This window comes from Rosa rugosa, chromosome 5 (genome assembly GCF_958449725.1).
Source record: "Rosa rugosa chromosome 5, drRosRugo1.1, whole genome shotgun sequence".
In the NCBI taxonomy this organism is placed as follows: domain Eukaryota; kingdom Viridiplantae; phylum Streptophyta; class Magnoliopsida; order Rosales; family Rosaceae; genus Rosa; species Rosa rugosa.
In genome coordinates, this window is record NC_084824.1 from 46124518 (window position 1) to 46137408 (window position 12891).

Sequence of the window (12891 nt, forward strand, 5' to 3'; positions counted from 1 at the left end):
AAATAAATCCTAGATACGAGAAGATCATACACCATATATTACACCCATACAATGTAAAGAGTAAAGAGTACGTTGATGTCAAAGAACTACCTTTCGTTGTTTAGGCTTTTGATCAAAGAAAGCTATGTACTAGCAACTCAGACAGATCCGGCAAAAAGGAAAGATAAGGATTGAGTACTGATTGCCACACTTAAAATGGAAAGAGGAGACAATGTGTATTGTGGTGACTATTATGGCTGCCTTTTCTTGTTACAAACTTAGTGGGCTGATTAATCAGAAACCAAGTAGAATGGGTTGACTTCGATCATCCTCAAAATACATTATGTATTATCATCTTCATGAGAAGCCTAGCTAGTAGAATGGGTTGACTTCAGCCTAGCTAGTAGTGGGCTGACTTGACATTGACTGTTGAAGTTGTTTTCAAATAGAGGAGGAGTGATTTCTTGACCAAAGCGATAATGTTTGGAAGGTCGTAAGGTTCACGTCTTGAATCATAAAACCATTAATAAACGAGTTGAGTTAGTGTTGAATGATTTGACACGATAAGTTAAATAGACAATAATTGATCAGCCTTCAACGTAAATACAAAATGATTTGACACGGGTACGTAGTTTTACACTTGTGTCTTGCGCAATCAAAAACGACAAATTCGTCGAAGAGTTTTACTTGAACTCCATCTTCTTTGAGGTTTTGTGGGAATCATCTAGCTTCCATTAATTACCAACCATAAGGCTCTGTTTCGTTTGTGGAAAGGAAATGAATCATTTTCCTTTCCATTGAGAAAGTGGATCCTGAGGTGGGTTGGGGGAATTATTTTCCACCTCTTTTTCTTTTCCATTGGGAAGCATTTTCCCTTCCATTGTCACTCCCAAACAGTCTCTTTTTCTTTCCCAATGTCCAAAATCTGTGAAACAAACACAGCCTAAGAGCAAAATATCATATAAAAGCCCACTCACCATGAAGCACTAGTATACATATTGTCGACCTAATGCTTGGGGGGACAAGACATGATAATTAACGTGAGGCTGTCGAGCAGGTACTGCTATATTTGCCTTTCTAAAACGTAGAAATTAAGTTAATGATAGGATTAGCGAAGCCACTAATCTTTCTTTTCAATCATTTCTGTTATTAATTTGTGCACAAGTTGTACAAGAAGATCATATAGTCATATGGAGAAGCCAACTGGACGAATAGATAGGCAATGGCGGTGATGACGTTAAAAAGAGCCTGAATAATGCATTTTCTCAATCGAAATTATTGTTCCAAATGTCAATGAAACATAGAGCCCTCTCTCTAATTGAGCACGATTATAATGAGTATTTCTACTTTCATTAAAACCGAGAATTAGCTTTGATTAATCTTCTTCGATCTTATCAGTTTGACCATATATTGGAGGAACAATGGTAAAGACTATTGGAATGAAGGTTGGGTTTATTTTTGCTTCTTGGAGGGTACCCCAGGGCTTGTTAGTTGACAGGTGGCTTCAGAAAAAAAAATGTTGTGTGACTCGTACAAATTGAGGATATAGAGAAGGAAAATCTGAAGGTGGTTGGATTATTCCATTCCTTTAATAATAGTGGGACAAAAACCAACGCAAAACTGGGTTTACATGTCAGCTTCAATTTGAAGATGAACTTGGTTATGGTTGACAATAATGCACGAGCATATTAGACTAGCAGTAAGCTGATTGACTCAGCGTTCTTTATCGATCAAAGACTGCAAGTAAGTATTGCCCATTTGTATAATTCAAAGTAGTTGTGATAACCTTTTTCAAATCCTAAACCCGTTCGTTTATAAAAGGATGTATAATTTCATTCATGCATGCATGTATTCAGTCTACAAGAGGTCAAAATTTTACAGGAATATTATGTGTTGAAGCTATTTCTATGTTAGTGAGTGTAACATACATAAGGATCTTAAGTTTCATCTACTTGCAACATTAGACCGCTTCTTCTGGAGTGCAGTTGACATATCACGTAGCCTATGTGTTATATCTGTGAATGATGGCCGATCAGAAGGATCCGGTGACCAGCACTCTTCCATTAACTTTTTCCACTCCGAGTCGCAGCGCTTTGGAATAGGAGGCCTTAGTGTATTATTTACAATTCCCCCTTCAATAAAAAGATAATTCATAAAAAGTTACCACAGTAGAAAGCATAACATAATAGCTAGTAATTAATCCTGGAAGGACAGTAAGAGATCAAGCATTTTAAAATGGAAGGCATGTATTCTGTGATGGGACAAGGGTGAAGTTTTCATTTAGAAAACTATACTTCTATAACTTATTACAGATTTATTTAAACTTGGACATGGGCAAAGATGACATCATTTCATAATACTTCAACTTCGACATCATATTTCAATATGAGGGTCAATTGAAGCTTGGCTTTCTTTAGAAGGTTTGAGAATTAGTGTGTCTCTAGCTAGTACTTCTTGGTGGGATACTAGTCATCAAAGTGCGGGCTGCCTATGACCAAAATATATGTCTGGCCTCCCGGAATTTCAGTTTGTATGATTCATCTTTTGTCAGTTTTGTAATCTCTTTTTGCTTTCTCCTTTGAGACTGATTTTTGTAAATTTTTTCTTTGTTCGATAAATTTGTTGTTGCTGGCAAAAAAAAAAAAAGGACAGAGAAACATTTTTGGTATAGGTTAGCAAATCTTACCTATGATAGCACCACAATGCATGTTCGCATACGGTTCCTCCCCAGTCAAGATCTCCCACATTACAATACCAAATGAGAACACATCAACCTGTTGAAGAAAGAACACCTAATTCATTAGGTTAATTCATTCAGGCATATATGTTTATTCCAAATTCAACTTGACTCGACATTCGCGATGAAAATGATTAATTGTTTATATTCGAAGGTTCTAACCTTCTCAGAGACACGGCTACTACTACCATTTAATAATTCTGGTGCCATCCATGGAAGGGTTCCTCGCACACCACCAGATACTAGTGTGTTGCGTTTAATTCTAGACAGCCCAAAATCAGCAACCTGCAAAGAATAATGCATCATACTTGAGAGGAGTTTTGGCCAGTGAAAAAGAGGGCTGTTTTTTAAACAACTATTGGTACGAGCTCCTCAAAGATTAGATAAAGAGTACTTTACATCTACAGTAAGACAAAGAACGGAAGACAAAAGCATTTGTTTTGCAACAATTACCTTACATATGGGTCTTTCAGGATCCCTCAAATTGACAAGCAAATTGTCACACTTCAAATCAAAGTGAACAATATTTTTCAAATGCAAATACTCCATGCCAAAAGCTGTGTCCATCAAGATTATGAGCCTCTTTCGGCGGTCAAGTACTCTGCAGGAAGAATTGAACACTACATAAATCTATTTCAGTTTAAGTATATATTGAAAAAAAACAAAAGACGGTTACCTGTCCTTCCTAACTAGGACATGCCTCAATGATCCATTCACCATAAATTCAGCTACAGTTGCCAATGTTCCTCCAGGGCCATCAGGTACTACTCCATAAAGTGCTACTACATTTGGATGGTGAAGGGTGGAAAGAATCTTTGCCTCTCTCCAGAAGTCCTTAGTCTGTGATAACAAGTGAAGTTTGCATTTTCATTACGCAAATATATTGAATCCAACTTGTAAACTGTTGGATATACATTATAAACCAAGCAAATTTTCTTTCCAGTCAGCATTGCATGCAAAGCTGTTACAGAATCTAGCACGAAACTTTTAATTCCATGTTGTGGACAGACATAATGAGAAAATTTACAGTACCTATATAAACATGACAACCAGAATTATATATATATGAAGTTCCAACACTAATGAGTTTATTAGGAACCTACCAGCCGCTCTTGCTCTGATGATCTGTCAGAAAAACAACTCTTTTTTATTCTCTTAATAGCAACATCTGTTCCTCTCCACTTCCCATGGTAGACAGTTCCAAATGTACCAGATCCCAACTCCTGCAGTTCTTCAAGATCAGCATTTTTTATGATCTGCACATAAGCAAAGTGGCTGGCCAGCATTAACAACATTTCATTAAAAAAAAAAAAAGGCAGATCAAGCACCCAGCTTATGCTAAACAGAGACACGTGATATTAGATCATGCATAAATCCATCAAGATAGCAGTTCTCAACCTGCAAACCATAGATGCCTGCTTCCATTTCGGCTATTGCAGCATCACTAATAGTTTCATGCCTATCTTTGCCATCTGCAGTCACACCCTATAAAATAAATAATAGGAGCTCAAATTCACCATCACATTACTATACAACTAAAAGCTCAAATTTCACACTATATTTATTCACCTTTCTCTCAGACTCTGGAGCTGCACTTATCTCTGTCTCTGTAGGTGATGAACATTCATCACTGGTCTCATCTTCTATATGGGAGACACGATAGACCGCTTTAGAAGCGGGAATTCCAGGTGGTGTGCTATTAGTTAAGTCTTCAACAATAACCACTGATTTTGTCACCTTATTGTCATTATGATTATCTAAGGGCTGTGACTGGACAGGGCGAACATCTTCACATTTCAGATTCTCGAAAGAGTGTCTGCCAGAACCCACCTTTTCAACCACATACTCGGGATAATTATCATGCAGAGAATATTCTCTATCTGAAGCAGAACTTGTAGGCATTTGCTGATATAGGTTCCAATAGTTGAAGAGAGATTATGACAAAAATTTAGATAAACATTAAAAAAATTCCCAAAGGCAGAAGTACTTACAGGGCTTGAGATTAAGAATTCTTGAGATGCAACAGTTAGTAATCCATGGGGCCGGGAAATTGATTGACCACTAATTGTTGTAGTACACTGCTGATCATTTGTACCATTTTGAATCCTATGAGAACACTGAGAAGTTGTGTCTAATTTGTACTCTTGGGGGTCCACTGCATCTTTAAGGTAGTTCATATTTAGTAAGTTCTTAAATTCCATGACAGCATCATTTGAAGTAACTTCAACATTTCCTTCGAAGTGCTTCCATTTTTTATCAGCAGAAGTGTCATTCGTGTAATGGTTGAACACCTCCAGACCTTCTTCCTCCTTGCAATGGTGAGGTGTGCTGATATTAAATTGATTACTATGTGTAACCATTTTGTTTTTCTGGTCAACCAGCTGAGCCTCTCGTTCTTGCGAGGAACTTGGCATCTCCAGTGAAGGTGATCCTTCTCTGATCAAATTCAATGGCACTGAGACATTTTCTCCTTCCAAGGACATTTCGAGATGCTCGTGCAACCAAGAGTCAGAAAGTACATGCATTATTTTTTGATGGGAGGCATCTATATTACCAGTCGGTAACAATAAATCCAGTATATCTTTAGGATGAGAGACAGACTTGTCAGAATGGATCAAGGGCTTTCTAAGAGGCATGTGTCTCTCAAAGTTCATGCCACCTTGACCATACTGGGCAGAAGGCACAAAATCTTCACTTGCGCTACGATTGAGGGGTTTTTTAGTCAGGTAGGTCTCAGCCAAATTTTTGTTGTGCTGAAGGTAATTCATCAATGGAGGACCATGATCAATATTATTGATATAGCCCACAGCATCAACATCAGAGAGAGCAATGCCTCCATTACCATGACAATATGGTTGATCCAAATGTAGCTGCACATTAGAATTTTTGGGGTCCCTGTGTTGAAGTTGAACAGGAGATAGTGGAGGGGATGGAATAAAAGACTTCTGTGGGATCTGAAGAGTACCTAAGAACTGGCGAGCATGTTTACTACTTGTCCCCGACAGATTTGAGGAACTTAGACTAACGTCCTTGTTCTCTAAAGTAAATGCAGATGTGGAAGCGTCTCTATGACTATAATCTGAGGCATTCCCAAAGTGACTAGTCTGACTTGTCAAACTCTGACCGCTGGAGCTTTTCCGAGGGCTTCTGTCTAGCATGCCATTAACAGCAAAGACATATTGGCTGTCAGGCCCCATTGGATGTGTGACCCTGCCTTCAATAGAACTAGGGCTCTCTGGTTCATTTAAAGGTACAAGAAAGAGCCGCAATCTTTGAGAACCTTCAGTTCTTTCCAGATCATGATATTCCTCTATCATGTGATGGAGGTCCTCATCAGAACAAACAGATACAAGTGCATCAAGCTCCTCACCAGGAAGTTGGTACTTGATAGTATGGGGGTGGTTACAAATTGCCAATGTCTTCTTCATTAGTTCCTCCAAATTGGTGCTTTTGTGAATAGATAAAATCCGAGTATCTCCACCAACATATCTGAGCTTCCCATCATTTGGCCTAGGTAATATTCTCCCCCCAAAACTGCAAAGAAACTTCATTTTGAAAGAGAAAGAGCCTTCAAAAAATCCTTGACCATATGGACTATATGACTGAGGGGATTCACCAACATAAAAAGGTGGAGTATTTGATCTAGGAATAACCCAATCACGATTAACTTCTTCCGCAAACTTACCTGATAGTTGTCTTCGAAGACCACCATACTGTCTGCTGACGTTACTACTAGGAAAAACATTCTTCTCTAAATCAGGCACATAACCTGTAGCAGCTGTAACAAAATCTGAAAATTCTGAACTTCCATCAGAATCTAATCTCCTTAGTCCAAGAATTCCATTTAGATCCTCATTAACGAGCTGCGGATTGTTTTGATTTAAATTAAATCCCACTCTTTTCGACTGGTGCTGCTCAATACCAGTCACTACTGGGGCTAATCTTCTTTGTGCTATACGATCCTGCAGAAACTCCGTTGAGAATTCCTCGCCCGTCTGTACACAAATATTATCTACATCTCTATCTGCACCACTTCTGTCACTTGGCACATGAGTTGTTGCATCTTTGCGGAACTGTTGTCCAGAAGTACCACGAATCTCACTAGTCATGGTTTTGAAAGTAGTTCTACTTGATTAAGGCATAACAACGAACACTCTCTGGCCTTTCAAGCTCTAACTCATCCTTGAAGACAATCATACTTCACAATGTGCTTCTCCAAATTCAAATACGAAAATTCTTTGTACAAACTCGTCCCCAAATTCTTTCCAACAGCACTTCTCCATAACATGTCTTCATGTTCTTACTTTGTAACAAATGCCAAAGGAAAACTTGACTCTAACAAAAGTCTTTGATGGATCATGTATATACTATATCTGTCTTTTTCAATTTACCATTCACAAACTTCCAAATCCAACAAGATCATGTATCTGTCACAAACTTAAACCAATCAAACTGTGCAATATTTGCAAGACTCTATTAATCAATAATAATAAGAAAAGACACTAGCAAAAACGCTAGGAATATATGTATATTCAACGTAATGAAATTTACGAAAACACCAACCCGATATTCCATGGTTGTTCTTTGGAGCATTTTGACAAAAATTTCATGATCACAAAGTATTGGACAAGAAAGATAAGAATGAAACAAATGATAATGAAGAGATAGGTGTAGAAATGCAGAATTCAGAAAATGATGAATATGCAAATTGAAGAAAAGACATGGTAAAATGGGTACCTTTGTGATTGTTGAAATTTTCTGTTTAACATAGGGATTGAAGCTCAAGGGTTGCTGCAGTGGGGTTTCAACATTTGGGGATCAAATCAGAGGAAACAAAAAGAGGCAAATGGATTTTGAGTTCTGGTTTTGTTTGTGGGGTGTGGGTTGAGAGAGAGAGGGAGGAGCGATGAATAAGGGTCGGAGTTGAAACGACATGAATGCTAATGGATTACATGGCATCAATACAGGGAATGGAGGGAAAGGGAAAGGTCCAACTGCTAAAACTAATTTATGAATCTTTGTTAAAAGTTAAAACCAATATCCCCCTCCCCATATCAGTTATAACAAAGGAAGATTTTATGTTATTTTTCTTTTGGTGAACGACAAACAAATGAATGAAAGGATAACCGTTGGATCTGTTGAGTTGGATATAAAGACTCAAACATATATCATAAAATTTTCGGTCATTACGTAAACAAGTATAGAATTACATTTTACCTTCCATAATATAGGAGAGATTTTATTTTGGTATACACAATCTACCGTTAAAGATATGATTTAGAACGCACCTACGCTACAGCAACACGACACGCGATATGTCAAATCTCAAAAAACTACATTACTACACATTCTCCACATAGTAATTTTAAATATATTAATATGAACAAAAAACATTAATATAAGGAAATAGATAAGATAAGAGGGCGATCCGCTATCTTAAACCCCGAGTGGGGTAAATTTTCACTTGTAAAGACCCATTCACCAAGGAAGAGCAAGAAACTGTTTGAACACAAATCATAACTATTCTGACCCAATCTATATGAAAACCCAATTGCAACATCACTCTCCAGAAATACCCACTTGACCATATCATACGCCTTGCTCATATCTAGTTTGTAATAGCTATAAAACAAAAAGTTTGTAATAGCTATAAAACAAAAGGAAAAAGTCTAGGTACTGTTTGTAATAATTTTCCTTCTGATTATCCCTTTTTACATGAATAAACAAAGAATAAATATATGTACCTAACTTTCGAAATTTGCCGCCTCAAATCTCAAGACTAGCTCAAGTGGGAACACATGCACAACCAATAGGGCATAAAAGAACAACCTTCTCATCACAATCTCACAACAAAATATGGAACCACCCACAACCATCGAACTTCTTTAGAGTCCTTGAAATGCTAGAATAGGACACTTCTACATATCAGGCAAAACCCTTCAACACAACGAATCAACTGCCCCACTTTTAAAATGCAAGAGATTATCAACTAAGAAACCATAACTTCTTATTTAAAACATATTGTGTAATATGCACCCTTATACTCCATATGGACTTCTCCGAACCATGCAGAATTCCATGTCAAAATGGGTGAAAACCTTCCAACCGATTGAAAAGCCGAAAAAATTAAATATAAGAATCGTATAACAATGTAAAGATCCACAATACATAATGATAGCTCTGATAACATACACAACTCCCCCATCTTATATCACAGAGGGGTGCTAGAAAACAGCATACAAATTACATCAAGTGAATTGTCCAAGCATTCACATGAATAAAGAAAAGACAAACTAACCAACAGCACAACAAGGCAGGCTTCATTTCCGGTCTGTTGGAAGAGCGAAATCTTGTGTGTAATGTGCATAAATATATGGAGACCACATAAATATACTGTTCTTCACCTATATGATTCTGGACGCTTCGGCCTGCTTTGAACAACATTCTCAATCTTCTCCATCACAGTAGGAGTTAAAAGAGGGATCACATCAATTGCTTTCATGTTCTCCTGGATCTGCATAGATGATTAGAGCTTTTTGGTCACTTTTAAAAGCTAATAAAAACTCTGACTAGAAACAGGTGTTTATAAAGATTCTAAACAACTGTTCTCTCTTCTCTGTCTATTAATAAATGTCCCTGAATAGTCAAGTTTCAGTAATCTCTGGTTTCCTTCTCCTCCCCCAACAATTTGGTCCTTGTAATTTCTAAGATACTCAATCTGACCGTATTCTTTTCTATGTAAAACCATTTCCTATGGAGCCTAGCAAGAAATCTTGAAATGATAGGAGCCATAGACGCTACATGTTACAAATAATGATTGCCTAAATAGTAATAAAATTCAAATTCAGCTCTAATCACACTTCAATCCAAATCATAAAATTACCAATAATCACATAAGCTTACTGGAAAGAAAATAAAATAATAATAAAATATCACTTCTACCCTCGAGGAAAGATGAAAACAGACAACGTAGAAAAACCATACTGATGCCCCAATACATTAGAAACAACAGGAATGACTACATCCATTGAACACCATTATTAAGATGAAAGATAACAATCAGACCCACTGGAGAGATGACAGAGGCAGGGACATATCATGTCTTCTTTTATAAAGCAAAAGATTATCCCATCTAGCAAATGAATAAATGAGGGCCTTACAATTATGTCACCAGGATGTGCAAATGTGAAAACTAACCTGGGATTCCTTTGTAGCACCAGTAATAACTGATGACACATTAGGATTAGCAGCGCACCAGGCAATTGCAAGTTGAGCTAGAGGCACACCTAACTCATCTGCAATTGGCTTCAGACCATTAACCTTCTTCAGCACGTCATCAACCAGTGACCTACTGGCTAGATTCTGTAACACAGATAAAAAAGTTAATGTCCACACAAAAGGAGGAGAAACTTCATAACAATTTATTCTGACATCACAACTAATTTTAGATAAAAGTTATTTGGCATACCATCAGAAAAAGATTCTAAAGAAGTTGATCTGACAGTGTCAAAAGCTTTCAACCAACCCAAAGAATATATTGTAGTTTGACTTTTAAATGAACAGTAAGTGGCTTGGGATTTGAAAAGATATAAAATGCCTCGGAAAATGTTTCTCCATTAATATGCAGGAAACACTTGGTTGCTAATGAAAATTGGTATGTAATTCTAACAATCACAGTACTAACATAAGCGTTATCACAGTACTAACATAAGCGCTACAGAGGAAGAGCAGTTTAAAACAACATCCTAGTAAACAGACCTTTATTGACCAAGGTTCCTGTATCTTATAAATCTCTTAGGCATTTGATGGTCATGCATCCTATACAACTTAATCCATATGCAGTAAAGCTTGCACATACCGTAAGGGTGAAATTTCTTTGAAGAGGGGAGGGCCAATGATTTTGATACGTAAATAAAATAAATGATACATCACAGAAGAAGAATATGTTGGGATGTAGATAAAGACAAGTACTACTACTACATGGGGTTCATCGATTTGAGGAGATGCAAAACAGAGAAAAGAGCAGTTAGACAATGCATGCAGATAAGAACAAAGAGTTGTAAAACCATCAAGTCTATATCTTACTTTGTAGTTCTCCAATGCAAATCGGCTATCAGGTGGTATATTTCCCTTGTTATATTTTCCGGTGAGCACACCAGAAGCAAGTGGGCTCCAGGTGGTAAGACCCAGGCCATAGTTGCTGTATAATGGGAGGAACTCAGACTCAACCTGCACCCAAGCAATATTGATGTAAGTGAAACAGACAAGAGAGAAAGGACGAGAACAAAAATTCACTCATTCTGCAGCTATAACTACAACATCCATGTTCCCTTGGCCATTAAAGAGAGATATCAGGAAATAAAGTAATCGAGCTAAGGAAAAATAATTATGCTACAGAATCAATGTGAGCAATATAACCCCACATAACAAGCATGGGTGTGTTAAAGGATTACAAGTAAATACATGGATCAGTATCAATGCAAGCAATTAAAGGTAAAGCACTTAGGTAGAGATAGCAGTAGTAACTTTTTATTGGTTGGTTCGAAGTGAGAGATTTTTTTTAAAGTTGACAAGCGCTATACATTCATCCAATACAAAGAGGACAGATTTATTAGAAAGAATCGTAAATGATTATTTACAAAGATGCTCATTTCTCGCTAGTGACTTTTCTAGTGAGACAGTGCCCTACGCGTGTAGCTACTAGGAAAAACTTGAGGCTCAGTAGTCAGGAGAAGGAAAGAACAATAGTCAATGGAAACTAGGAAATGTATGGCTCCAAGTACTAAAACATGAGCTTCTGCGCATTTTTCAAATCAACCAAAAAAACTTTGATATCCATAGACATGGAGCTACAACGTAACTGAATACTGCATTATCAAGGGATCTTGGCTCGTCAGTTTTCATCTTTGATGACTACGACTGGGTACTTGATTCTTAACTGGTACCTTGTCAACTAATAATTTAAAAGCACATAGTAGTCTACTCGAATCATTAGCGACCTCACACAAAGTTATAAAATATTTACTCATCCACTATCTTTCTCATCTAAACAAAAATGATCATCCATCGACCAACCAAATGCATCTCATCCAAAATTTTACCTCACATATATAACATTCTTAAAATCTCCAATACTTCATCATTTCTACCATAGTAAAAAAATCCCATCCACATACATTACACATTACACACTCCAATTATGCACACAGACCAAAACCCCTCAACAAAGAAACACAAAATTTCGACTAACCTTGTGCCTGGACAACAAGTTATACTCCGGCTGCTCCACAATCGGCCCAACCAAATCCAACTTGTCAGCAATCCCCCAAGCCTCGGTGATCTGCTGGGCCGACCACTCACTGGTGCCCCAATAAAAAGCCCAGCCCTTATCAATCACATAATTCATAGCCCTGACCGTCTCCTCGATCGGCGTGGTGGAGTCCGGCCGGTGACAGTAGATGAGGTCCACGTACTCCATATCGAGCCTCTTGAGGGACGCCTTGGTGCCCTCGACGACGTGCTTCCGGGAGAGGCCCTTGTCGTTTGGGCCGGGCCCGCCCCAGAAGATCTTGGTGGAGACGACGATGTCGGAGCGCTTCCAGCCCAGCTCGCGTATGGCCTGGCCCATGATCTCCTCGGCCCGGCCGCTCGCGTAGACCTCCGCGTTGTCGAAGAAGTTGACGCCGTGGTCGCGGCAGCACTGGAGCAGCGACTTCGCCTCCTTCACGTCCAGCTGGTTCCCGAAGCTCACCCACGCGCCGTACGACAGCTGGCTCACCTTCAGCCCCGACCGGCCCAGGTTGTTGTAAATCATGTTTGATGACGTCATCGAATCGCCGGGGGAGAGAGAGACAGACTGGACTGAACTGACCTGGAACTACTCTGGAAGTCTGGAACTGGGTTCTGGGGGGTTTATGATGATTTTTAAGGAAGAGGCGTGAGATCTACGCATGTGCGAAACTGATTTTTTTTTTTTCTTTTTTTTTTTTGCAAAAATGGTCGTCAGGACTTAATTTTTTTCTTTATTGAAAATAATGTGCTATCATTTCAAGTCGAAATGACTTAATTTTTTTTCTTTATTGAAAATGTCATTTGTTATGCAATTCAGCGGAGGTGTTTTTCACAATTGGATAATCAATCGTTAGACCTTTTTGAATATTCAGCTCACATTCGCC

The 12891-nt window shown here is 38.2% G+C and overlaps 2 protein-coding genes across 2 annotated transcripts; both read right to left on the reverse strand.

The window, feature by feature from the left end:
- Positions 1 to 1795: 1795 nt before the first annotated feature.
- LOC133708315 (uncharacterized) lies at positions 1796 to 7750 on the reverse strand. The gene is made up of 10 exons (XM_062133787.1): positions 7454 to 7750; positions 4708 to 7143; positions 4286 to 4621; positions 4115 to 4201; positions 3820 to 3972; positions 3393 to 3556; positions 3170 to 3317; positions 2879 to 3001; positions 2666 to 2753; positions 1796 to 2111 (listed from the first exon to the last, which is right to left on the reverse strand). The coding sequence occupies exons 2-10, from the start codon at positions 6823 to 6825 to the stop codon at positions 1924 to 1926; spliced, it is 3405 nt and encodes a 1134-aa protein (XP_061989771.1). The 5' UTR covers positions 6826 to 7143; positions 7454 to 7750; the 3' UTR covers positions 1796 to 1923.
- Positions 7751 to 8823: 1073 nt separating this feature from the next.
- Positions 8824 to 12621, reverse strand: LOC133710021 (probable voltage-gated potassium channel subunit beta). Its single transcript, XM_062135992.1, has 4 exons — positions 11967 to 12621; positions 10802 to 10945; positions 9914 to 10078; positions 8824 to 9230 (listed from the first exon to the last, which is right to left on the reverse strand). Exons 1-4 carry the CDS (start codon positions 12543 to 12545, stop codon positions 9117 to 9119), a joined length of 1002 nt encoding a protein of 333 aa, XP_061991976.1. The 5' UTR covers positions 12546 to 12621; the 3' UTR covers positions 8824 to 9116.
- Between the last annotated feature and the right edge of the window lie 270 nt (positions 12622 to 12891).